Source organism: Lepus europaeus, chromosome 3, assembly GCF_033115175.1.
Source record: "Lepus europaeus isolate LE1 chromosome 3, mLepTim1.pri, whole genome shotgun sequence".
NCBI classification, from domain to species: Eukaryota; Metazoa; Chordata; class Mammalia; order Lagomorpha; family Leporidae; genus Lepus; species Lepus europaeus.
This window is the reverse complement of record NC_084829.1, coordinates 155,497,698-155,524,479: the sequence shown is the minus strand read 5'-3', so window position 1 is coordinate 155,524,479 and position 26,782 is coordinate 155,497,698. Positions and strand designations below refer to the sequence as shown.

General features: G+C 41.1%; 2 protein-coding genes across 2 annotated transcripts in view; one reads left to right on the top strand and one right to left on the bottom strand.

The window, feature by feature from the left end:
• IPCEF1 (interaction protein for cytohesin exchange factors 1) overlaps window positions 1–21,741 on the top strand; it is an 80,457-nt gene extending 58,716 nt beyond the window's left edge. The window contains exons 7-8 of the mRNA XM_062186958.1: window positions 15,337–15,530; window positions 21,512–21,741. Of these exons, the coding sequence (XP_062042942.1) occupies window positions 15,337–15,530; window positions 21,512–21,712 (395 nt within the window). The 3' untranslated portion in view covers window positions 21,713–21,741. The remainder of the gene's footprint in view (window positions 1–15,336; window positions 15,531–21,511) is intronic.
• Window positions 1–26,782, bottom strand: part of OPRM1 (opioid receptor mu 1) — a 185,797-nt gene that overhangs the window by 58,687 nt on the left and 100,328 nt on the right. The window lies entirely within an intron of this gene.

Here is a 26,782-nt window from a genome sequence, read left to right as displayed (position 1 = left end):
ATATTTTTGGGCCATCTTCTACTGCTTTCTCAGGCCACAACAGAGAGCTGGATTGGAAGAAGCCGGGACTCAAATTGGCTCCCATATGCGATGCTGGTGCTTCAGGCCAGGGCTTTAACCCACTGCGCCACAGCGGCGGCCCCTAGATGTTCCTATTTTCCCTATCATGTGGCCTGGTGGTTGTGGATGGTTAGGAAAAGTATCAGAATGCTTTTCAATTCCCCCCTCTTTCTTATAACTTCTTGTTTTTGAGTAAATGCCTGATTTTTATTTTTTTTCATATTTACATGCTTCAGCATTTCTTCGGTTTCATGGGCATTGTTTATTTTAGTAAAAAATGTCGTGTACCTAGAAGAGTATTTTATATGTATATGCTCCTCTACGAACGTGTCTACTCATAGACATGTAATATCCTTGAAACCGCCATTCAGATCAAGACACAGAAATTAACCAGCACTATAGACGCCCCTTGTAAAAAATCCCTTCTGGGTATAGCTGTAATTAGTTCATTGTGCTGCTCTATAGTACTCCATTGTTTTATTGCACCACAAGAAATGGATCAACTATTAACAAACATTTTCCACCCAGCTTCAGACTCTTCCATAAAATATTGCTTTGGAATTCCTTTTTTTTTTTAAATAACAAACTTCACTTTTAAGAGCAATTTTAGATTTATAAAAAATTAAGGCAGGAAAGACAGAGTTTCCATACACCCCTTCCCTCCCCTATGAAAAGTTTACTCTCATTCACATCAGCATTATTGTGGTTAATTTAATTACACTTGATAGCAAATATTGATAAACTTTTGTTAACTTAAGTCCACGGTTAACATTAAGTTCAATCTTTGTGCTGTACAGTTCTTGCAGTCTGGACAAATGTATCCTGTCTCACATATGCACCGTTACAACTTTCTCATTGTACAGGTCAGTTTCACTGCTGTGAGCATCCCCTGGGCTCCACCTGTTCATTCTTCTATCCTTTCCCCAAGCAGCTGACAACCACTGATCATTTTACTATCTCTGTAATTTTACTTTTTCTAGTACATCACATAGTTGAAATTATACAGTATATGGAGTCATTTCAAAATGGCTTTTTTTCACTTAGTAATATGAATTTATGTCTTTTTGTTACTCCATAGGTCATATCACTGCTCATGGCCATAGCATTCCTTTCTAGAACACACATTTATTCCCAATGGAATCTGCATCTGTCATGACGTGGCTTCATAGGTCACTTTTTAAGGATTACTGAATAATCCCACTTTATGGATGACCCATAGTTTGTTATCTGTCATCATACAGAAAGGACATTTTAGTTGCTTTCAAATTTGTGAAATTATGAATAAAGCTGCTATAAACATATTTGGAAAGGTTTTCATGTAGATATGTAAATACAATTTTTCAGCTCTTTTGGATAAATAGCATGAAGTACAGTTGCAGGATTGTATGACAAGAGCATGGGAAACTTTGTAAGAAATACTAAGCTGTCTTCCAAAGTGGCTGTTCCATTTTTTATTCCTGCTAGCAATGAATAAATGTTCATGTTGCTCCATGTTCTTGCCAGTACTTAGTGTTGTCAGTGGGAAGTTGTTTTAATTTGGGATGTTTTTGTGACATATGATCATGAAAGCATTAGAACGTCTTTATGTATACTTATTTGATCTGTGTATCTTCCTTGGTGAGATACCTGTTGAGATATATTGCCCACTTTTTAACTGGGTTTTGTTTGCTTATTGTTGGGTTATTTTCATATTTTGTATTCAAATCCTTTATCAAGTCATTTATTTGTGTTTTGCAAATATTTTCTTATAGCCTGTGACTTGCCTTTTAATTTCTTTAATTGTAACTGTGGCGCGTGTGTTGTCCTCCACATGTCTGCATTCCCCTATGGGCAATGACCTGACAGTGGAATTGCTGGCCGTGATGCATGTATAGCTTTAGCTTTTCCAGATGATGACAAATTTCTTTCTAAATTGGTTCTGTAAAAATATGTCTTTCCAGAGTGGGTGAGAACTCTCAAAGTCCCACATCCTTATCAGTAATGCCAGCTTTCCAAAGTTTTGCAAAATTGGCAGGTGGTGGTCGTGATTATTGCTTGGCACATTTTTCATTCTTTTACCCAGGATATTATTGGATTCTTCTTGTTTTTCTGATGGAAAGCTATTGTAGGAGGCTATGCATTCTGGATCCTCTTTCATTTCGTTGTCAGTTACACATATTGTAAATACATTTTCTGCTTTTTACTTTAATTTTTTAGTTTTTGATTGTGTATTTTAACAAAACCCACTTTTTAAAAAATATTTATTTAGGAAGTCAGAGAGAGAGAGGAGACACACACAAACACACACACACAGAGAAAGAGAGAGAGAGAGAGAGAGAGAGAGAGAGAGAGAAATAGATCTTCCATCTACTGGGTCACTCATCAGATGGCTGCAACTGCCAAGGCCGGTTCATGCTGAAGCCAGGAGTCAGGAGCTTCATCTGAGTCTCTCACATGGGTGGCAAGGGCTGAAATACTTAGACCATCTTCCTCTACTTTCTCCAGGCCATTAGCAGGGATCTGGAAAAGAAGTGGAGCAGCTGGGACTCGAACAGGTGCCCACACAGGATCCTGGCATCACATGTAGATTTACTGCTATGCCACAATGCAGGCCTCACAAAGCTCAGATTTAATGTGCTTAAATTCATCAAACTTTTCCTCTATGGTTGATGTGCTTTTGTCTTGATTAAGAAGTTTTCCTCACTTGTTGAATTCTTTATTTAATGGAAGGTTAAACTTACGATTATAAAATGAATTGAAGGCTGGCGCTACGGCTCAATAGGCTAATCCTCTGCCTGCGGCACCGGCACCCCGGGTTCTAGTCCTGGTTGGGGCGCCGGATTCTGTCCCGGTTGCTTCTCTTCCAGGCCAGCTCTCTGCTGTGGCCCAGGAGTGCAGTGGAGGATGGCCCAAGTGCTTGGGCTCTGCACCCGCATGGGAGACCAGGAGAAGCACCTGGCTCCTGGCTTCGGATCAGCGCGGTGAACCAACAGCAAAGGAGGACCTTTCTCTCTGTCTCTCTCTCTCTCTCTCACTGTCCACTCTGCCTGTCAAAATAAATAAATAAATAAAATGAATTGAAAGTATGTCATTGTAAAAATTAAAAGAAAAATAAAAAAGGAAGAATTGAGGGAGGGTGGAAGCGGGGGAGTGAGGGAGGGTAGGGTAGGAAGTATCGTTGTGCTCTTAAAACTATATCTTTGAAATGTATGAAATTTGTCCCTCTTATATAAAGAAAAAAGAATTGAAAAAGAGTTTTCTTCCAAAACTGATATCATGAAGATATTCTTCCATGCTCTGTAAACGTTAATTCATGAAGAATTATTTTTACGAAAGTTGTGACTACGAAACACCATCATCTTATTCTCTATGTAGGTGTGCGCTTCCTAGCATCATTTTTGTCGACTCATTCCTTCTCCCAGACGTCCACTTACATCCTCAGTGCCATCTCTTATAAATTCAGTGTTGTTGCTTTTTCTACTCCCGCTCATACCATTTGTCTAAGAAGAAGTTAAGTTGTAATATAAAATAAATCATACCTTCCTGTATTTTTTTAAGGGATGTTTGGGATATTTTTGACTTCCATATTTTGGGATATTTTAACTTCCATATTCCATTTATAATCACTTAGTTGAGTTATACATATGTATACACAGGATCTTGTGGGGTTCTGGTATGGACAATACTATATTCTTAGATTCAGTCTAGGGTAATCAAGAATTGTTACAATTTAAAATCTTCAGGGCCGGCTCTGTGACATAGTAGGCTAAGCTGCCGCCTGCAGTGCCGACATCCCAAATGGACGCTGGTTCAAGTCTCGGCTGCTCCACTTCCAATCCAATTCTCGGCTATGACCTGGGAAAGCAGTAGAAGATGGCCCAAGTCCTTGGGCCCCTGCACCCAAGCGGGAGACTCGGAGGAAGCACCTGGCTCCTGGCTTCAGATTGGCTCAGGTCTGGCTGTTGCAGCCAATTGAGGAGTGAACCAGAGGATGGAAGACCTCCCTCTCTCTCTCTCTGTGTATGTAACTCTGACTTTGAAATAAATAAATAAATATTTAAAATAAAATCTTCTAGTTCATGAAATTTATTTTTTTACTCTTTCTCATTCATTTCTCTTTTTCAGCATCTTTTTTTTAAAAAGATATTTATTTATTTGACAGATAGAGTTAGAGAGAGAGAGAGAGAGAGAGAGAGAGAGAAAGAGAAAGGTCTTCCTTCTATTGGTTCACTCCCCAAATGGCTGCAACGGCCAGAACTATGCTGATCCAAAGCCAGGAGCCAGGTGCCTCCTCCTGGTCTCCCATGCAGGTGCAGGGACCCAAGCACCTGGGTTATCCTCCACTGCCTTCCCAGGTCACAGCAGAGAGCTGGACTGGAAGAGGAGCAACCGGGACTAGAACCTGGCACCCACATGGGATGCTGGTGCCGCAGGTGGAGGATTGACCTAGTGCATCACTGCACTGACCCCTTTTTACATCTTATAAAAAATGTTACAGTTTTCTCCATAGAAGTCTTGAACACATTTTGTTAGATTTATTTCTACATTTTTACTATTTTAAATGTTACTTTTAAAATATATATTTTTTTCATTTTGCAACTATTTGTTCATGATACAAATAAATGAAAATGAATTTTTCAATGTATTGTTTAAATCAAGCATACTTACTAAATTCTGATTTTAATTCTAATATTTTATCTTAATTTTTTGTTATTTATTTAAGAGGTAGAGTTACAGACAGTGAGAGGGAAAGACAGAGAAAGGTCTTCCTTCTGTTGGTTCATTCCCCCAAATGGCTACAATGGCCAGAGCTGCACTGATCCAAAGCCAGGAGCCAGGTCTCCCATGTGGGTGCAGGGCCCAAGCACTTGGTCCATCTTTCACTGCTTTCTCATGCCATAGCAGAGAGCTGGATTGGAAGAGGAGCAACTGGGACTTGAACCGGTGCCCATATGGGATGCCGGCGCCACAGGCAGAGGATTAACCTACTGTGCCACAGCGCTGGCCCCTATCTTAATTCTTTCAACATTTATAATCATATCCCTGCAAATGATGACAATTTTGATTTTTTTCCTTTTCAAACATTATAGCTATAATTTAATTCATTTGCTTTGCCTAGGCCCTACAGCACAATATTGGAAAGAAATGATGACTGGTGGCATTTTTGTTCTGTGCTTGACCTCAAAGGGAAAGTTCAATGGTCCCAGCTGCAACAAAGTTAGAATTGGGATATTTATTATCACCTCTATTTTATGGATGAAGAAACTGGGGCTTAAAGTATTTAAGTAAATTCCTTAAAATGGTCTTGCTATAGCCAGCATGGAAGTTGCATTTGAAATGCAGGTCTGTTTGACTTCAGAGCCTGCAATTTTAATCCCTTGAGTACCTAAGAATAGTTCCAAATAAACGATAAGTGAGACATAGGGTTGAGTTAGACATGATGTGAGCCAACTCACGCACAACCAGAAAAACCTCTCCTTAGACAATCATTATATCACATGTTTTTGAAGAGCTACTGGTGAAGTAATATTGGTCACCTAATGACAGAAACATACATTAATTCTGTGCTACTTCTTACATCCCTGGGTATGGGAACTGTTGTGTTCAACAGTGCTTATCAAGTGTCTTTTGTATACCAAGACTATGCCATCCACTGGGAGGGCAAGCAAAACAAAACACAAAATAAATACCCTTACAGAGCTTGGGGGAGGGATTGTGGGAAAATAATAGGAGAGGACACATAAATACATGTTCAGTCATTAGAAGTGCCGTGTTTTCTGTTTGTTTTACAAGAGGCAAATTAAGGAGGTTAGCGAGAGACTGGGCAGAGGTGGGACACAGGGATGGGTATGTTATTTTACATGAGCAGTCATGGAATGTCTTCTGACAAATTTACATTTAAGCAGAAAACTATGGTGGGGAAAGGATGAACTAATTGGTATCTGTTGAAGTGTTTTCTAGGCAAAAAGTACGCCAAATGCAATGGCCCAGCTGTAGTACAGTGTTGAGCTGATTAAAGACCAGGAGCAGGAAGGTAGACTGCGTAGAGTGGAGAGAATGAGAATGAGAGATGAGGTACAATAGGTTGGCAGGGATCCAATCACCTAGAGCCATGGTAAATACTCTTGGTTCTGCTCTGAGAGAGAAAGCTGCTAGATGGGGTTGATAGAAGGGGTGATATAATTTGACTTATGATTTAAAGGCTTCTTGGTAAAAGACAGCCATTAGGGAACATTGGCATAGCAGAATAGCCAGCCAAAAGCCAATGCATGTGTTCAGGTAATAGGTGATGGTGGCTTGCCTTGGAAACATAGGAGGGCGATGGAAGTTGGTCAGATGCTGCATGCATTTCAATAGTCACATGTTCTATGGATTTTAGAAATATGTCTCATGTATATAACAGTAATAAAAATTTATGCTATCTTCATAAAAATTTTTAATATAGTCAACTTTTATTATTTTCCTTTTGGGTTTTGTGTCTTCCTTAGGAGGGATATTCCCATGCGCCTGCATGGGAAACCCAGAGGATTGGTGCAGTTCTGGCCATTGCGGCCATCTTGGGAGTGAACCAGCAGATGGAAGGCCTCTCTCTCTCTTTCTCTCTCTGCTTCTGCCTCTATGTAACTCTGACTTAAAAAAAAAAAAAAAGAAAAAAAAACTTAAACAAAAAAACACTCCATAGGAGATAGGTACATTAATTTGGCAGAAAAAAGTAAAATGAATAGAGAAACATGAGGGATATCAAAGTGAAATTTCTCCTCTCAAAGACTCATATGAGTACAAGTTAAAAATCAAGGGAACTTCGACAAGTTCACAGGAAAATGGAAGTAAAAGATAAGTTTATTTCAGTGTAAATTTTTTTTAAAAATTCACGCAGATATCATAATATACATTTATCATCAAGTTTTCTTTTATAAGATTGATTTATTGAAAGAGTTACACAGAGAGAAGGAGAGGCTGACAGAAACAGGTCTTCCATCCACTGGTTCACTCCCCAATTGGCCGTAACGGCTGGAGCTGTGCCGATCCGAAGCTGGGAGTCAGGAGCTTCCTCTGGGTCTCACATGTGGGTGCAGAGGCCCAAGGACTTGGGCCATCTTCTACTGCTTTCCCTTAGAGGTGTATCGGAAGTGTAGCAGCCAGGACTTGAACTGGTGCCCACATGGGATGCTGGCACTGCAAGCGGTGGTTTTACCTGTATGCCACAGCACTGGCCCCAACCATCAGCTTTTAAAAAGCTACTTATTTATTTGGAAGGCAGAGTAACAGAGAAAGCGGGAAAGATAGAGAGAGGGACAGATCTGCCATCTGCTGGGTTACTCCCCAAATACCTGCAAATGGCTACAACAGCAAAGACTGCTGCAAGCTGAAGCCAGGGGCCTGGAACTCCATTTGGGTCTCCCACGTGGATGCAGGGGCTGCAGCACTTGGGCCATCTTGTGCTGGTTTCCCAGGTGCATTATCAAGAAGCTGGTTTGGAAGTGGAACAATGTGCCGTGAACTGGTGCTCATTGGGATGGGCAGTAGCTTAACCCAGTACCGTGCAACAATGCCAACCCTTTCCATCAACTTTTGAAGGCTCCTCATAATAGCTTTATGATTAGGTATTCTCTCCAATTTTCTCTTAGTTTGATTTCTCTCTTATAGGATTCCTTTATTTGTGAACTTTTTGAAGTCACTTACTTGGTGTTCTCCCAAATTTGCAATCTTATTTTGTTGAAGTACTTATGCCTTTGTTGTATACATGGCTGCTGTTGAGAACACATGTATACATATATATATACATGTATACGTATATGTGTATATATATATATATATATATATATATATATGACGCTTACTTTCTGCTTATTTGAACTGGTTCATCATCTCCCTGTATCTTTCAAATCCCCACACTGGGGCAGGTATTTGGCACAATGCTTGAGATTCCCTGATTGAGTTCTGGGCTCCTTGGCTTAGGCCTTGCCCAGCTCTGGTTGTTGTGAGCACTTGAGAACGAACCAGTGGTAAAGATTGCTCACTGTCTGTCTGTCTGTCTCTCTTTCTGACTCAAATAAAAACTAAAATTAACAAATCCCCACACAGAGAATTTGATCATCTGGCCTATCTCCCGGGTTACTGGACAGCTTATGAATGTCCTGTCGTGTTTGGTTGTGGCAGCACAGCTTGCCATACAAACCCTAGCACCTCGGCTGCAAAGGCTTTAAGTTTGAAGGTAGTATGAGCAGTGCGAGCCTTGTCCAATCCAGCCAGCTACCATCTTGGTTAATGTTGATTGCCTGATTTGCAGCAGTAGAAATAGGAACTATTCTCTCAAAAACTATACTATCCTAATATTAGTAATGTACTTATTGTAAAGATGAGTTATCTAGATGTTTTTCTTAATTGATTAGTTTAAATCTGTCATGATTTCAAGTCTTCTTAACTTGCGGAGTTGTTAAAATCACTAAGTAGAGAAAACCTGCAAAATTATTTTGACCTGTGAGAACCAGGTGCTATACTAAATAGCCTTAGGAAAGTCATAAAGAGTATGCAGATTGTCTGAATGACTATATGATTATTATTATTATTTTTTTTGACAGAGTGGACAGTGAGAGAGAGAGAGAAAGGTCTTCCTTTGCCGTTGGTTCACCCTCCAATGGCCGCTGCGGCCGGCGTGCTGTGGCCGGCGCACCGCACTGATCCAATGGCAGGAGCCAGGTGCTATCCTGGTCTCCCATGGGGTGCAGGGCCCAAGCACTTGGGCCATCCTTCACTGCACTCCCTGGCCACAGCAGAGAGCTGGCCTGGAAGAGGGGCAACCGGGCCAGAATCCGGCGCCCCAACCGGGACTAGAACCCGGTGTGCCGGCGCCGCAAGGTGGAGGATTAGCCTAGTGAGCCGCAGCGCTGGCTGACTATATGATTATTTCTTTTCTTTGTCACAAATGCCTTCCACTGAAAACTGGAACTGTTATTTTCTACCTAAAGCTTTCCCAGTGTTTCATCTTTGGGAATGAAAATGTTCTTCCTTAGGCCATCATTCAGATTTTTCTCATCTCAGAAAATTCCCCTTCATATCCTGCTATGGAATCTGGCACATGAATTCCTCTCCTGTCTTTGGAAGCCAGCTTTTATGTTCTAAATAGAAAATAAGCAACCCATTCTAGAAAGCACAAGGGAAGACCAAAAATAAGATAGTGGGGGAGGAAAAGGAGAAAATACAGTATTTTAAGAGATAATCTGCACACAATGTTCTTGACAGCCAAATTCTGGGCCTACAGGAGCAGGCCTGTCCTGTCAGAAACAGACAATAGGCTGTGTACGTAGGAGGAAGAAGAGGGAGTTGCACATTCATTTGACATACTCTTGGAAAAGAGTGAACTTCTAACCATTAGTTAAAAAATGTTGTTTTGTCTCATTTGCTAATGTCACTAAGAAGGGTCTTGTTTAATAAAACACACACACATACACACACACACAAGAAAGATCTTGAAAATCTGTGGAAAACAGGTATCATGAAAAACAATACATGGATATCAATTTTTTTTTGCATCAGAATCAAATCTTGAATTCCATTTTCCCATAATTACACATACATGCACACACATACAATCCCTTTCTTGGATCTAACTATTAGATAAATGACCAAGTTTGGAGACTGTTTACTAATGTAACATCTTGAGACATTCTGAGTTCTTCTAACAGATTTAAGGGATAGTAAACATTTACCTCAAATTCCTACTAACGCCATACATGAGCTAATGACACTTTAAAGCAGGACCACTCCTTTTAGCAAAGCCAAATTCCTTTCTATTTATAAATTAGGATATGGCACAGAAAGAATAAATTCTGCTTTATGGACAGGGTCCTCTTTGCTAGTTGTAACTCAGTCCCTTTTTCTGTTGAGTTGAAACTGGTATTGAGTCAAAAACAGCTAACAGATACTCTAGTCTTGCTAGGCAAAGTATGGTTCGGGGACTAGCAGTTCTGGCATCCCCCCGGAGCTTGTTAAAAATTTAGAATCTTTGCACCATCCCAGATGGTGTAAAGCAGGAGCTGCATGTTAACAAGATCCCTAGGTGATTTTAAGTTTGAGAACTGCCGTAGAAGCACATGGGCCTGCACAGGGTAGAATTGAGATTATCATCTTTTCTCCATCATCAATTTGCATTTTGAAAAGATCATATCTTTTCAAGAATTTAACTTTTCTTTTTCTTGTCTGTGAAGCAAAAATAGTTTTTACCTTGCTTGACAAAGAGCGTGTGAGGTTGAGTTGAGCCAGACCATAAAGTACCTTCCATGATAATGGAAATCAAAGTCCTCATATTTTATGTAGGAAGACTTAGATAGGCATTTGAGTGGAAGGATAAAAATTGAATTGGAAACGCTTGACTATCAGACAGAATTCATTTATTTAGCTTCAGAAGGTAAGGGAGGCAGAAATAATGAACTTGGCTTCCATTTCCAGTGGGAGAGAGATGAGTGATCTTTTGTGCCATCTTATTTATTTTTTTCTCTTTGTGATTGGATAAGGTATGGCAAAATAATCTGGTGCTTTCTAATATGAATTTATAATTCACAAAAATGTTTACATAAAAAATTAAAACGGTACGTACAAATATTGCTTTACTGAAAAACCTGTTGGAGGTGCAGGGGTAGCCAGAAAGGGTTAACATGCCAGGGCTGGTCTTAGTACAGCAATGTGGACTCTCACCTCTGCTTTAAGGTCAGGGGCAAGCTGTGTTTTATTGAGTGCATGGACCCTTTGGGTCCTTTCTTGTCCTACAATCCTATTTATCACCTGCTTCCTTTATTATTGGGTGTTCATTTTATGGTCCCATGAAGTCCTAAGCACCAGCTAATAGCAACAGTAAAAACAATATAAAGTTCCATACTCTAAGTTGTGGACTTAGTTGGCTCACACATACGTCCCTTGAGTACTTAGAAGTATGCTGTACATTTCTCAGATTATGATACCAAAAAGGCCAATAAAGGTATTTTCTTGACTCCTAAATCACCATTTATTGTTTTACTGTCCTTATGTTTCTGGGTGATTCTAGAATCAGGTCATTAGAGGTCACATGTGCAATCTTTGTTGCAGGTCTCCCTTGAGGACAATCAGGTGCTGGGAGACAAGAACCCAGTGGTAATTTGCCTCTCACGTTTTCCTCATTTCCCAAAGTGCTTTAATCCTATCTGGATGTGTGTGCTCATTTTAAATTATCTCATTTCCAGATGAATTCAGATAGAAAGTGCTTTTTTTTTTTTAAATTATATGTGAATTTTAGGTGAATTTTGTATGAACTTTCAGTTACCCCCCAACAGATTCATTTTACTTGTATATTAACTTTAAGCCAAATAATTTCTTGGAGGATCAAGATGTTTACAAACACTCATACTCAGTCACAAACACAGCTAGATTCTCTGACATTTAAGTTAGGAAAAACAATGGGGAAGAGGGAGGAAGATAGCCTTTGGCATTTTTAACATAAAATCATGTATTTTCATATAAATATAGTAAATAATAATAAAATTATCCAAACTAGAGTTCTCTTTACTTTCCATTTGAGGAAAAAGCTCTATTCCCAGATTCTAAAGTTGTTTTTATCTTTACTGATTTAGTTAGTATCCATCGACAGTTATGTAGTCTTAATATAATAATTTTGACCCTTACCATAATTAGAAGCTGAATGTATTAGCTAAAATTATTTTTTTTTTCGATCACAGTCTTTGGCAGAACTGAGGTGTTTGGTGAAAACAAACTGTTCTATTTATTACACGCTTGTTCAGTTTGCTTAGGTTTGTCAAATATATCTTATTTACTTTAAAAATACTGATTTTTTATTGAAAGCTATGAGATACATACATACATATGAAATGCATTTAGGCTTTTTTGAAGTAGCATCCTACCTGGCTTGCTGATGGAAAAAAGAACATGTAAAATTGCATGTCCTGTGTGTCTGAAACAGAGTCCTTATTTCTAATGTCTCGTCTAAAAGTCTGATGCCTTTTTACTTAATTTTTTAAAGACCTTCAAATATCTCTAGTTTAACCCCAGAACTGTTGCCATGCTTAGTATTTCTGCTGTGTGAACAGGAGCTATCCCTGCCATCTCATAAAAGTCTAATTTTTTAAATATATTTACTGAGGTATATTTCATATGGCATAAAATTCAGATAAAAATGTGCAGTTAGTGGGTTCTAGAATAATCAGAGTTGTGCCATGATCATCAGAATTTAATTTGCAAATGTCAACATGACCACAAAGAGAATCCTATCTACCAGTACATGAGCCATCATCCCTCATTCCCGCTCAACCCTGCCCAGCCCCAGGCAAACCTTATGCAACTTGCTGTCTGGGGATTCGCCTGTTCTGGACATTTCATACAAAGGGACTCATACAATATGTGCTCTTTTGTGTCTGGTCTCTTTGACTTAGCTTAATATTTTCAAGGTTCATCCATGTTTGTAGCGCTGTGGGCAAATTATTACTGTATTTCTTTTAGTTACTGAACAATATTCCCTTGTGTACCACATTTGGCTTACACATTCATCAGTTGAACCATTTAAGCTCTTTCCACCTTTTGTTCGTTACAAACAGTGCTGCTATGAGCATCCAGATACAACTGAGTAGATGTCGGCTTTCAGTTCTCTGTTGTATCTCCAGGAGTGGAATATGGGAATTCTATGTTTAGCATTTTGAGGAACGGCTGAAGTGTTTTCTAACATGGCGACTCTGTCTTATGTTTCCGCCAGCAAAGTGTAAGCGTTTCCGTTGCTCCACATGCTTTCCCACAGTTATTACTGTCTGCCTCTTTCGTTTTAGCCATCCTGGTGGGTGTGAAGTGGTTTCTCACTGTGTCTTTTGGTTTCATTTCCCTAACAACTAATGATGTTGAGCATCTTTTCATGTCCGTATTGACAAAAGCCCATTTTTGATTCTGCACACAATCTGAGCCAAAAAGTTTAATTGTCTTCACATACAGTTTTGAATATTTTCTCCCTTTTTTGATACTGTTTTGGCAGAGAACAAAGTTTGTGCTGAGCAGTCCTCTGCATCAGTTACAAAGTCAGCCCAACATCCCTGCTCTCTATTGGAAGGAAGACTAATTCTTCCCTAAAGATTTCTAATCATAGAGGAGTAAACTATAAAGTAAGCAAAGCGTGTTTGAATCTGATCATTCTAGATTATCACTACATTCTTTTTTCTCCCCTTTGAAAAGGTTGTTATTTTTATTTTCTCTTAAAGCCACACTTTTTAGTTAATGAGATAATTCGAGAGGTAGAGACAGGCACAGAGAGATCACATATGGTGGATCAATCCCAAAATGCCCACAATGACTGGAGCTGGGCCAAGGTGAAGCTGGAGACAAGAACTCAATCTAGGTATCCCAAGTGGTTGCCTGGGACACACATACTTGAGCCATCACCTGCTGCTTGCAGGTTGTACGTGAGCAAGAAGCTGGAATTTAAAGTGGAGCTGAGATTGAACCCAGGAATTCTGATTTGGGATGTGCGTGTCCCTGTTGGTATCTTAATTGTTTGACCCAACCTATTCTTTTCATAGAGCCTTCTCTCAGGGAAGGAAATGACGTATATAAACACTAAGAAGGATTTGGTGGCTAAATAAATCTCATGGTGTGTCATTTCCAAGATTATTTTGAGAATGAAGGACTAATTCTTAGTGATACATTAAAGCAACATCAAGAAATGAAGATTTTCTTTAGGTAATCTCTTCATCAATTGAGGCCTTTTCAGTTGCATATAACCATGCAGCTTAACAAAGGTCATGTAATGGCTCCAATGATATCATTAATATCAATGGCTCAGAACAGATTGGTTTATTTCTCATGATTCTTGGAGGCTTCCAGCTCACATCATCTCAACAATCTCTTCAAGAAAAAAGGGAGGGATAGTTTTTGGCTTAGCAGTCACATACTAGTTAAGATGCTCACACCCCATATCAGAATGTGTGGGTTTGAGTCCTGATTCTGCTCCTAATTCCAGCTTTCTGCTAATGTATACCCTGTGGGGCAGCAGTGATAGCTCAAGTAATTGGGTTCCTGCTGCCCACATTGTGGGGGGCTCTGTATGTATTTCTGATTCTCATCTTTGAGCTCAGCCCAATACCAGCCATTGACATTTAGGGAGTGAATTGGTGGATGGCTGTTCTCTGTCTCTGTCTCCGTCTCCCTGCCTCTCAAACAAATAGATTTTGAAAAAGAAAGAAAAAAAAATGCTTCTCTGATACTCCAAAGTCCCAAAGCTGAGTTTTCCTGGCCCCAGCTGACTTGATCTAAATCACATGCCCATCCCTGAACCCATGACTGCAGCCAGCATGATGAGCTTGCCAATGGCTTGCTTTGGAACATGTGATCCCCCGTGGGTCGTGGGCTGAGGTTGCCTTATTGGAATCACTTGGGTTGTTGCTGGCAAGACATGGTGAAGAAGGGCAGGAGCCTTGTTGTGTCAGGATGATCATGATCACTATCTCCTGAAAACCACAGATCACCAGCAGGATTCTTCTCTCAAAGGGCAGAACTGGAAGAGTATAGTAAGGAGTCATCCAAGGCAATGATTCTCAGACCTTTGGGGATGTAATAGTTGACTAGGACTTCCCTATCCTGCCATTGTATTTTAGAAACAGACAATTTGTGTAGTTTCACAGGTTAAAGAGAGAAGAATTATTCCTAGAGTGAACCATACTCTTGCTTCCCCAATAGTTCACGTAGATGGTATTGGGATAACATTTTTCTCTTAAAGTTGATATTGGGCAAAAACTTCTGGGGATATTGAAATGTGTAGGATGTATTTTGTGTGTGGGAAGGGCATGCATGTTGGGAGACAAGAGTGCAGACTGTTAAGGATTGAATTGTGTCCTTAAAAAATTCATGTGTTGAAATCCTAAACTCCAGATTCTGAGGATGTTACTTACTGGGAAATGGGGTGGTTGCAAGTGTGATTATTTAAGATGAGTTCCGTAGAGTGAGGCCCTCATCCAGTAAGGCTGGTGTTCTTATTAAAAAAAAAAAAAGGAAGCTTACCACAGAGACATACACACAGGGAAAGCATGCATTTTGAGAGTTCACAAACCAAGAAACCACCAGAAGCTAAGAGAGAGTCCTGGAGCAGCTCATCCTGCAGAGCTTTCAAAGGGAGTGAGGCCCTGCAGGAGCAAAAACACAAAGTAAGTGGTCCAGACAACAAAAATATATCAGCTCCAGTCCTGAGACTGAAATTAAGATGCCAGCCGAGACGTGACTTAGGATAACAGTTATCTAATATTCTTGTTTTCTTGTTGCCTTGTTTTTCAACAGAAGAAACAAAAGCATCTGAAGATGATGAAATGGAGAAACTCTACAAATCACTCGAGCAAGCTAGTTTGTCTCCTCTTGGGGACCGACGACCTTCAACCAAAAAGGAGTTGAGGAAGTCCTTTGTTAAGCGGTGCAAAAACCCATCCATAAATGAGAAACTCCACAAAATTCGAACCTTGAATAGCACATTAAAGGTAAAGCCATTAAAGATCGTGGTGAACTCTGCAGGGATGGTGTGAAGCGTGGGTGGTTCTCCTGTGACAGCCATGATAACCACTGTGTGTTTCTGTGGGTAGAAGAAAGGCAGGAAAAGTAAACAGAGTCTTCATGTGATAAGATGATCTTGGGTATTCTAAAAGCATCAGAAGTGTCACACAGCAGCACCTAATACCATTTTCCACAGTATGCCCTGGTTTTTATGTATACTCCACTATAAAGTTCAAATTTTAAGCTCCTAAACATTAAGGACCGTGTATAATTTGTTTTTGTATTTCTCATACCTACTGCAGTAACTGGTGTTGATGAGACACAGGATCATCAATTGATGAGAATAAGCACTAATATCTGTAAGGTCTTAAGTTTTCAACTGATTCACTCAAGTGTGCCATTCTTCTGTAGTGCACCCAAAGGAAATGTCTGGATTTCACATACAGCAAAGACTTAGAAACTCCCAGCTCTAGGCTCTGCTGCCAAGGAACACCATAAGAGCTGGGCAGTGGGAAGTATACAATTTGTGGTAAGAGACCCACAGATGTTTTCACTGTGGAAATAAGGGACAGTGTACAGGATGTACTGAAGCTATTTTCAGGGCCTCTTGTGACTAACATGGTTCCTTGTAACAAAAGCATGCTGCTTTTGCATTTAGATTATAGCACAGACAGGGGTAGACCAGGATACTTTGTAAAGTAGTCCTGAATTAGCAGAAGAGTTATCAGGTTCTTTTAGCCTTAATAGATCCATCCTGCAATTTGATTCTGCTTTGTACATGTTCTTTTACATGAAGAATTTGAGTCCCATTCCAGGAAGAATTGTCCTCAATGAAAAGGACAAGGCTACAAACGGGGTGGAGTGGCTCTTATTCAGACATCCCGGCTAGTCAGCAGAAGAGCTAAGCACCCTAAAATGTTGCAAAAAATGAGGCTAGAAAGGAAAAGGGAGAACATGTTTCACATAGAAAGAAAATCTAAATGCAGTGAAATTCTGCAATATTTAATGATGAATGACGTCACTAAGAACTCATCCCACAAGATGTACAGCGTTGATAAGTCTGCTTGTGCTGGGTCATCCGGTGTAACATGCCAGGGGATATTAGGATTTTACTGTCATGTTTATCTCTGAAAGCTGATGTGAGTGGATACATTTCACTGAACAGATATTTCCTGATCCTTACTAAGGAGCAAACACTATTCTATGGGCATCAGGATTGTTAAGTGGACTTCATTGGGCAATGTAGTATATTAGTTATTTAGTGTTAGGTAACAAATTACTTCTGAATCTAACAATTTCAAGCAGTTAGTATTTATCATTCCAGAGTTCCTGTGGATCAGGAATCTGGGCATGCCTTTGCCCAGGTCTCTCACGAAGTTGTGATAAGCTGTCCCCTGGGGCTGCATTCATTCCTCCCTAGGGACACTGGCTTTCAAGCTCTCGCATGTATTGTTGGCAAGATTCAGTTCCTTAGTACTTGTTGGGTTGAGGGTCTCAAATTGCTCACCAGCTATTGTCTGGAGGCTACCCCCAGTTCCTTGTTATGCCGGCTTCTTCATAGGACCGCTCACCATTTGGGAGCTGGCTTCCCTCTGGGTGAGCCAGACAGGGAGAGCCGTAAGCAAGCTGGGTTATAACACAGTCATAGTGGTGACATCATGTTTCTTTTGCCATCTTCTATTCAGTGAAAGCAAGTTGCTGGTCAGTTTATACTCAGGGAGGCAATGACAACCGGAAGCAGGGAATGTTGAGGGTCATCTCAGGGGCCAGTTCCCACACCCAGCAAAGAACTGCTCTGTGGACATTTGTGGAAGGCAGTCCTTTCCAAGGATCCTGGAGGCCTCACAAATGTGTAGTGTAGGGGGCTAATGACATGGTACCCACGCCCCGTGGTCCTACTAACCTCAGGAAGTGGCAGTCATGTGATGTGAGAGTTGGCTTTGCTGGAAAACAAAACAAAACAAAACAAAACAAAACAAAGCCCATCAGCCTCTTCAGTAGCAGGTGATTTGACGCTTGCATGTTGATTCCTGTCAAAGATGATGGTTTGCTTCTTACTGGGTTTCAAGTTCAAAGCACTCAGGAGAGCAGTTAGTTCCATTGAGGAACAGGGCATGATAGGAATTTGAGGGGCACACGCGGAGCCCCTGAATTGCTGGCTAAGGGTCCTTTGTGGCCTCAGTGTTGCCCCCATGGGTGTGTTTATTTTGTGTAGAAAGTGCAAACCGGCTGGCACCATGGCTCACTAGGCTAATCCTCTGCCTGCGGCACCGGCACCCCGGGTTCTAGTCTCAGTTGGGGCGCCCCTGAGCAATTGAAGGATGGAGTTACCATCTTTGCTTTGCAGAAGACAAGGGTAGGAGCAGGAGCTGGCTGGGTAGAATACAAGGAACTAAGTTTTGGGCACTTTATACTTGAGATGCTTCTTAAGTATCCAAATGGAGCTGCTAAGGAGGAACTTTAGACAAACTTTAGATTCCAGGAGAGAAATAGAGGAGGTATTAATTTGGGACTGTCTATACATGACAGAGAGTTGTGGAGACTACATGACCTGACTGAGGTCCTGAATATAGATAGGGCAGAGAGAAGGTTGGCGTGGTTAGGAGTGCAGACATTTCATGTGCCTGTACTGGAGGGAGGGCAGCAAATATTTGTGCAGAGGTAGGTGGTGGGCAAGAAACTTTGGGATACTCCTCTGATTGTCTCTATTTCCTCAAAGAATAGGGCAAGGTCATCAGCTGCAGGTGTGGATGGGGGCAAAGATTTGAGTTGAGAACCTTTGAAGCAGTGTTTGGAGAGAGAAGAGGTCGGTAAAGGTTTGGGTACTGGATGGGAGTGAAAGTCCACTGGCAGTGGTTTTGAATTCGAAGAAAGACAAGTGAATGTGTGGTGGTTTTGCTGCATGCATGCTGTCCTTGGGGTAGGCAGAGGAACTGGTGCAAAGGTAAACATGCCATGAATATGAACGTGGTGCTGGTACTGTGTTTGGTGCAGGGAATACAGGATAGAAAATACTTCTCCTGTAAACTTTAAACAAGGTAACATAGAGGATCAATAAGCATCAAAAGAAATGTGTCGCTGTAGTTCTAAGAGGGCTCTAAGCCTTGGAAGTTATGAGAATACAAAATTAAACAGTTTCTCAGTCCAGTTTGGGGGTTCAATGAAGATTTTTCTGGCGAACATGATGCCGGAAAAGAGTATAAATTTATATGTTAAAAGTTGAATAACTGATTGGAAAGTGTGAAAGACACTCTAGATATTGGAGTTCATCAGATGAAGAAAGGTGAGGAAGGTTCTTTGTGTGGTACAGTATAAGGCAACTTCAACATGATCATGGAAAATGAAATTAAAAGATAAGTTATCTTTGTACAAACAGATTTTCAATTCATGCATAGCTTTTCTTACTATTCATTTTCACGGTATAATTCTATTTTTTTTTTTTTTGACAGGCAGAGTGGACAGTGAGAGACAGAGAGACAGAGAGAAAGGTCTTCCTTTGCCATTGGTTCACCCTCCAATGGCTGCTGCAGCCGCTGCACTGCGGCCAGCGCACTGTGCTGATCCGAAGCCAGGAGCCAGGTGCTTCTCCTGGTCTCCCATGCGGGTGCAGGGCCCAAGGACTTGGGCCATCCTCCACTGCACTCCAAGGGCCACAGCAGAGAGCTGGACTAGAAGAGAGGCAACCGGGACAGAATCTGGCGCCCAGACTGGGACTAGAACCCGGTGTGCGGGCCCTGCAGGGGGAGGATTAGCCTATTGAGCCACGGCGCCGGCCTACTATTCATTTTCATTAACCTTTTGACTATCTCTTGTGTGCGTAGATTTCAAAGCCTTTTTCACTAATTTTTTTTTACTTTTTAATTCGATTTTCCATGAGCTTTTATGGAGTAGCCTTGTGTCATGGAAGTAGACTTGTGGAGATGAGAAAAATGCTCTCATACTATTGGACTAGAGAGTAAGAAGGAAGTGCAGCTGAAAGTCTGTGAGGAACTTTGGACACTAAGAGGAATCGTAAGGGGCTGACATTGTGTCATAGTGGGCTATGCCACTGATTCCTATGCTGACATCCCATATGGTGCTGGTTTGAGACCCAGCTGCTCCATTTCTGATCCAGCTCTCTGCTAATACTCCTGGGAAAACAGCAGAGGATGGCCCAAGCGCTTGGACTCCTGCACTTACATGAGAGACCTGGAAGAAGCTCCAAGCTCCTGACTTTGGCCTGGAACAGCCCTGGTCATTGGGGCCATTTGAGGAGTGAACCAGTGGAGGGAAAGTCTCTCTCTCTCTCTCACTCTTGCTCTCTTTCTCTTTTTCTCTCTCTGCTTTTCAAATAAATGAAAATCTTTTTTTAAAAGGGGAATCTGAGAGGACCCAGCATTTAGGTACTGGATGGATTTAAAGTGGGGAGACATGGTGGAGACCTCACTTGGGAGGTACAGCAGTGGATCAGTGTGAGGTATTGGACTGTATGTACAAATTTAAGACTATAAGGGGCCGGCACCGTGGCTCACTTGGTTAATCCTCTGCCTGCGGCACCAGCATCCCATATGGGCACCAGGTTCTAGTCCCGGTTGCTCCTCTTCCAGTCCAGCTCTCTGCTGTGGCCTGGGAAGGCAGTGGAGGATGGCCCAAGTGCTTGGGCCCCTTCCCCCCGCATGGGGAAGCATCTGGCTCTTGGCTTCGGATCTGCATAGCTCCAGCCATAGCGGCCATTTGGGGGGTGAACCAACGTAAGGAAGACCTTTCTCTCTGTCTCTCTCTCTCTCACTGTCTAACTCTATCTGTCAAATAAATTTAAAAAAAAAAAAAAGCAAATTTAAGACTGTAGGCATAGGGATGGAAAACACAGTAATGGGTTTGTGATAAAGTTGTCGGGGCTGAGTGTTTTTTTTTTCTTTAGTGTGGAGGATGGTGTGTCTTAATTTTACCCCACTCCTTGAGTACAGAAAACAAAACTGAGCCATTCATTTAAAAAATGGGTGTCACTGAATCCACAGGCAGGGTAAAATTACACACATGGATTGTTCACACTATTAGCATTATTGGCATACATGCTTTTTTTAAAAGATTTATATATTTACTTGAAAGTCACAGTTACACACATAGAGAAGGAGAGGCAGAGAGAGAGAGAGATAGAGCGAGAGAGAAAGAGAGAGAGAGGTCTTCCACTCACTGGTTCACCCCCCAATTGGCCAAAACGGCTGGATCTGTGCTGGTCTGAAGCCAGGAGCCAGGAGCTTCCTCCAGGTCTCCCACATGGGTGCAGAGGCCTAAGGACTTGGACCATCTTCTACTTCTTTCTAAGGCCACAGCAGAGAGCTGGAAGAGTGGAGCAGCCGGAACTCGAACTGGCACCCATGTGGGATCCCGGCACTGCAGCAGCAGCTTTACCTGCTATGCCACAGCACCGCCCCCATACATACTATTTTGATGGGAGATTAGTAGGCTCTTTTTTAAAATACGAAGATAACCTATACATTTCTTCTATGTATAGTAATTAAATATGATTTGTTAATGTTAAAATAATTTAATAAAAATAATAAGATATATTTTGTGTAAGTTCATGTCTTAGGTAATTATGTCCTGGTTTTACTTAGTGAAGTTTGCATAGTCAATTCAGTTATAAGTTCCAGGAGGGATAATGCTCACACAAGGCAGAATCTTCATTATATGTGGAATAATGGATTTATCAGGGAGAGCAGCAAAGAAAACCTTGGCTGTATGCCTAGTTCTTCTGCTTCCTCTTGGGGACGATATTAAACATCTTTGTGGTTAGCATATGTAAATGGATGTCCTGACATATTTCTTTAGGCTGAGTGCACGGCTTAGAATATTAATGTGTTAAAATGCTTTGATAATTATTTCATGAATGTACATGTGAAAGTGTTGACAAACGTGTTCTATTGAAACTAAGACACTGACAACATACCATCTCCTGTTTTTTTTTTTTTTTTTCCTACTTGAACAGTGTAAAGAACATGACCTGGCCATGATTAACCAGTTGCTGGATGATCCAAAGCTGACAGCAAGGAAATATAGAGAGTGGAAAGTCATGAACACTCTGCTGATCCAGGACATCTACCAGCAGCAGAGGGCTGCACCTGTCCCCGAGGGTGACCCCCCAGAACTCAGGAAGTCACCTTCTGGCTGTGTTGAAAATTCTATTTGAAGACACGCCAGGATTGTCTCATCTCACACTTTACCAAGGCAATTCTTCAAGAGGTTGCAAGAACTTAGGTCTTTCCTTAAAAGGAAAACTGAAACCCAGTTCCTCAAACATCAGCTTCCCCTCTGAAGATGCAATGTAGATGAAAAACATCACCAAAGACAGCATTCTTCTCATTGCATTTATAACACACCATCGAGGACACAATGACTAATTTCACTTGAACAGTGTGTTCCCAGCTGTGTGTTTCTATTGGAAGCTCACAAGGATGCGAGGTTCTGGGTGGAGTATGAGAAATTTATCTTTTGTTCCTTGCTCTCAAAAGAATTACAGCATTCTATGGACAAAAGATCAGATTTTAATAAGGTACTTATTCATAGAAATGTTCTGTTTTCCAAAAAGAAGAATATGCACTTTCTACCTGGTTGGGTAGCTGAGTTCTATGAATCATGTTCTGAGTGGAGGAAAACTTCCTTCAGCAGTGATTGGTGGAGGACAGATGTGATGTTGTGGACCAAATCTTCTTGCCTTTGGTGCAGAATGGTGTGGTGCCTTTTCCGCTTGTTGGGAAATACTTCATAGAGCACAGGAAAGCCCAAAAAGGGGGTGTGTTCTACATTCCACTCACTCAGAGGACGGCTTGCTATTTTCACACCCCTATTGAAGGATCTGATTAATGTTTCTTTTTCTTGAAACTGTGAGAGGAAACTGTCCCATTATGGTTGGAGACCTATGCTCCTTCCTCTCTTATCTAAGCAACTATAGGACAGGGTAAGAAGCCCAGAAAGGAATGTTTGCTGCTTTTGTCCTTGGTTGTGGCACCTTCACACGATATGAATTTATATCCAGTTTTCCATGGATCAATATTGACAAGATGATTCTGATGTCTGAAATTTTAATATCCTCACTCAAGAAATCAACAAGCAAACAAACCTCAGACAGAACACACACACACACACACAAACGAAACAAAACCAACAAGAGTTAAAATCACGATTGTTTTATTTTTGTATGTTTGTTCATTACTTTGTGTGCTATGTGAATAATATGTTTGTTATTTAAATATATTTATAGAAGTTAAAATTACTAGTGTTTTAAAAAGATGATATACTATTATATGTTTTGCTCGCGTATATTCTTAAAGTATATACTTTTTGCTTGAGAAAAATAAGAATACTAGTGATTCATTGGAGTTAATATGTTGCACTATAATGTATGAGGAATGCTCAGGAAATCTTGTAGGAAAAATATGGGGGCGTGGATTAAATTTCAGTTCTCTCACTCTCCATTCCCCATACCCTCCAGCTTGTAGGTTTCTCTATTTTAAGCACTGATCTTAACCAGAAAAAGACTTCCATCATACATTATTATTTCTTTTTAATAAGCTTTACACTTTGTGCCACTTATGCCCACAAACCTCTACCAAATAAAACACAAATAATGTAATCTTTTGACTAAAGGACAGATAGAAAACTTTGCGATCACTTTTCAAGGTATCCCATAGAGAAATAATGTGAAAGTCTTTTAATCACCATGAATATAAGGGGTCTTTAACAAACTATGGAAAATACATATATGAAAGAACTTTGAACTTCAAAATTTATTTATACCAAAACAAGTTTATCTGCTTGAACTTCTCACCGTGAGAATTATCATAATCCGCCAAGGAGTCATTTGGGCCCTCCCTGTCCTAGCAAACTGTTGACATAACACATTTCATGTTGTAGTCTAAGTGTGACTTGACAGTTGGATGGAAATAACCACCTAAACTGTGTCTGCAAGCTCAATGGAAATAGTTGTTGAATATTTCCTCAAGCTTTACTAAAAAGTTTTTTTTTTTTTTCTCTACTTTGTAAACAAATCAACCTCAGCGAGAAGAATGAAGAAAACAAGGTGTAGTATTGGAAGCTTCTCTAAGCTAAGAGGCACCATGATCAGTCAGTTCCAGCAAGTGGTTAGACCCTCCTTTCTCTACCAAGTGGGTATGGAGAAGGGGAGCTCTGACCCCAGGTGAAGTTGTGGTCAGTGCCTGGGAGAGGTGGCTGTTCAAATCCTCTGGCTATTGCTTCCAGTTTGAGAGGCCTTGCCTTTAGCCTCTTTACTCCGGAAAAGGCCATGGATTCTTTCTGTGATTGGCAGGTTATTGGTTTGGGATTCACCATATCAGCAAGGTGCTAAAGCAAGCAGAAATAATAATTCAGAGTGCCCCCAGTACAGCATAAAGTGTTCTTCCAGCCTTTTGATTTGGTTTGCACCTCCGATAAACTTCCAGAGATTTTTCCTAAGTGGAAGAGCTCCAAAAGTTTTTGGCCATGTTTGGCAAAACCTTGAAATGCTTTGGCTTTTCCTTGTTACAAAGGACAGGTCTCCAAAAAGTTCAAGGAAAATGTGCATTGTCTCTTAATTCCATCTTCCATGAACTTTTTTAAGCCCTTGTATTTAACTGATCTTTCAGCGGGAACTCCTTGAGTACCATTCAGACTTAAAAGCAAAATATCTCCATGAGATCACTTAACCAAGACTTAGAGTCATTTTTCAAAGTTGCTTCAGGGAGATTGGCCTACAGTTTCTATTTTCTTGGTTAAAGCTTACTTAGTGGAACCTCCTGTGATGAAAGCTAGAGGGAACTGCCCGATTTTTCGCCCTGCCCTTCTAGACCAAAATCACCCCTTCGTTAGTGTTTATACCTCTATAAATGCTTTTACTGTGTACTAAGAAGTAAGGGGCTGCTTCCATGATGCCCCACTCTCCGCTGTGGCCACTAAAGGGATGTAGGAGCCAGGGTAGACTAAGTGAAACAGAGGGGACACTTTCCATGACACTTACGCAGGGGCAACCCTGGTAACTTTTCTCTGGGCCTCGGATCGCTTTTCTGGTCCAAATGATATTGGGAGAACTGGATTACTTCCTGTTTATTGCTGGGGAGTGAGTCCTCTCTGAAATGGATTTTAGATAGTTTGATGGGGCCTGAGGTGAGACTCCTATGGCCATTGGATGTGTGAGCTGCTCCGGAAGAGGGTGAGACTCTCCACGTCGGTTCAGACCCATGTAACCTGTTAAGGATTAAGGTCTGCAGAGGGCTCCATTTTGGGGTTGTGGGGAGCACATCTCTCTATTGCCAACCCGTAATCTAGACTGGAACCTTATATAACAGACTCCTCCTGACTGGCGGATTGCAAACACATGCTGAGTCCGATTGTCAGCCTTGCATTTGAAGGGCATTTGTGACCTTTAGGAACTCATAGCTCTGCCACAACAGCTCAAATAGAATAAGATGAAAGTACTGGAAAGAATCATACAGCATATGATGCTGAGGACTCCTAGAAGCCTAAGACAGAGACTGTGTTTGTACTCAGAGTTCAGTGTGAAACCCATGCCTTTTTACAGAGCTCTTATGGTTTGCAAATTGGTGTGTTCCAGCCACAATCTTCTCCCCTCCTCCCTCCCTCAACCCCTACTTCTCCTGCCCCCCCAGTGGCCCAGGCAGCATGAGTGTGGATTATCAGCGCAGTGAAATGCCTGGCCTGGAGCCCCAAATGGTGGAGCCAGAACTCTAGCTTGAGCCCCTGGACTCTCAGCACTCCCTCCCCTAATACTTTGAAAATGCCTGTTGTAGTAGAGCCCCTCAGGGAACAATGCCTGTGATGTGGGGCATGGGCTGCATCTCACTGGGCTGGTTGTGGTGGCTTTTTGCTAAATTTTCCATTTGAGCCCTGAAGGATCTGTTTGCCCTCTGCTGTGATCTGCTGCCGCACTGTCTGCAGTGTGGTCTGACCCGGTCACTAGATGGTCCTGTTTTTCCACTGTGGATTACACTTGTTGGTAGCCCTGTGAGATCCTGTGGGAAGAGGTATGGTTAAAGACTTGAAGAGTGCGATGCTAGTTTTGTTTGCCATTTAAAGTCTTGTCAGGGGATAATCGCAGACTCGATTTGTGATTGGGGATTAGTCCCTTAACCATCCTTACTCTACTCTTGTGTAATTATAATTTCATCATGTAGCTTTCACATCACAATGCCATTAAGGTAAATAAAATAAAGGAAAAATACTTTTAAGTCTTTTGAGGAGAGGTACTGCACAGATTCGAGCCATATTTAGATTCACAGACACATACCTCTTTGTAAGAAAGATGATATTTTGTTACAGCCACACAGATGATGTAGTAAGTAATTTAGGTACACAGTGTTCCTGTCCCCAAATCACTTTATATTGAAAAGCTATTATATGCAAAGTTCTAGAAAGCGTCTCTTCTTCTGTCTAATAGAATATGGTATCTGATTGGGAGTTGCCAATTTAGTTCCCTTCCACTATTGTATACTTATCTCCCAAGAGAAACCGAGTCTCAGGCATGGGAGGTGGTGGCCTTGATGAGGTTTTGAAATACATCATTGCTAATCAAAGGTCTGGGGAACTGGAGTTTCTCCAGTCTAACTCTGCCTTTCACCCTACCTGAAATGCGCTGGGAGTGGTGGTACGTAATCTACCCCTGATGGAAAGGGAAAGCCGCCTATCTCCATGGTAAGGTGTCGAGCGGCTGCATGTTTCTCAGTGTGCAGAGACACAGGAAGCTATTTTATTTCATTTTTACTTTTGCTTCTTCTGCACTTCTCAACTCTTTCCCATCATACCATAGAAAACATTAAAAAATGGAGTCTGCATTTAACAATTTGCTTTAATCTCTCTCCTGTTGTGAGAAGAGGTAACTGCTCTGTGTAGATCTCTCTTTACCTTTAGTCTGAAGGGGGAGCATGACCCATAGGGACATTTTATATCCCCCACTGAAAACCAGGCCTTCTGGTCACCGTGTTCTTGCATGTCGGGGATGTGACTTCTAGCACTGCATGGTGTTTGGGGCAAGATGTTAATGTGAGAATGATACCTGAAATTTAATTGTACTTTTTGTTCTTTGTCACCTTGTCCTTTTGACGAAACTGAGAAAAGCGGCATGGCTCGTTTCTCCTTTTTGTTTTCAAGGTTGACCTGTAAGATGGAAATAAGAGAAAATGTATCTAGTAAAATGACATGGAAAAAAATTGAAATGCATTTCTGGTGTTCATTTTCTGCATTGTGCTCT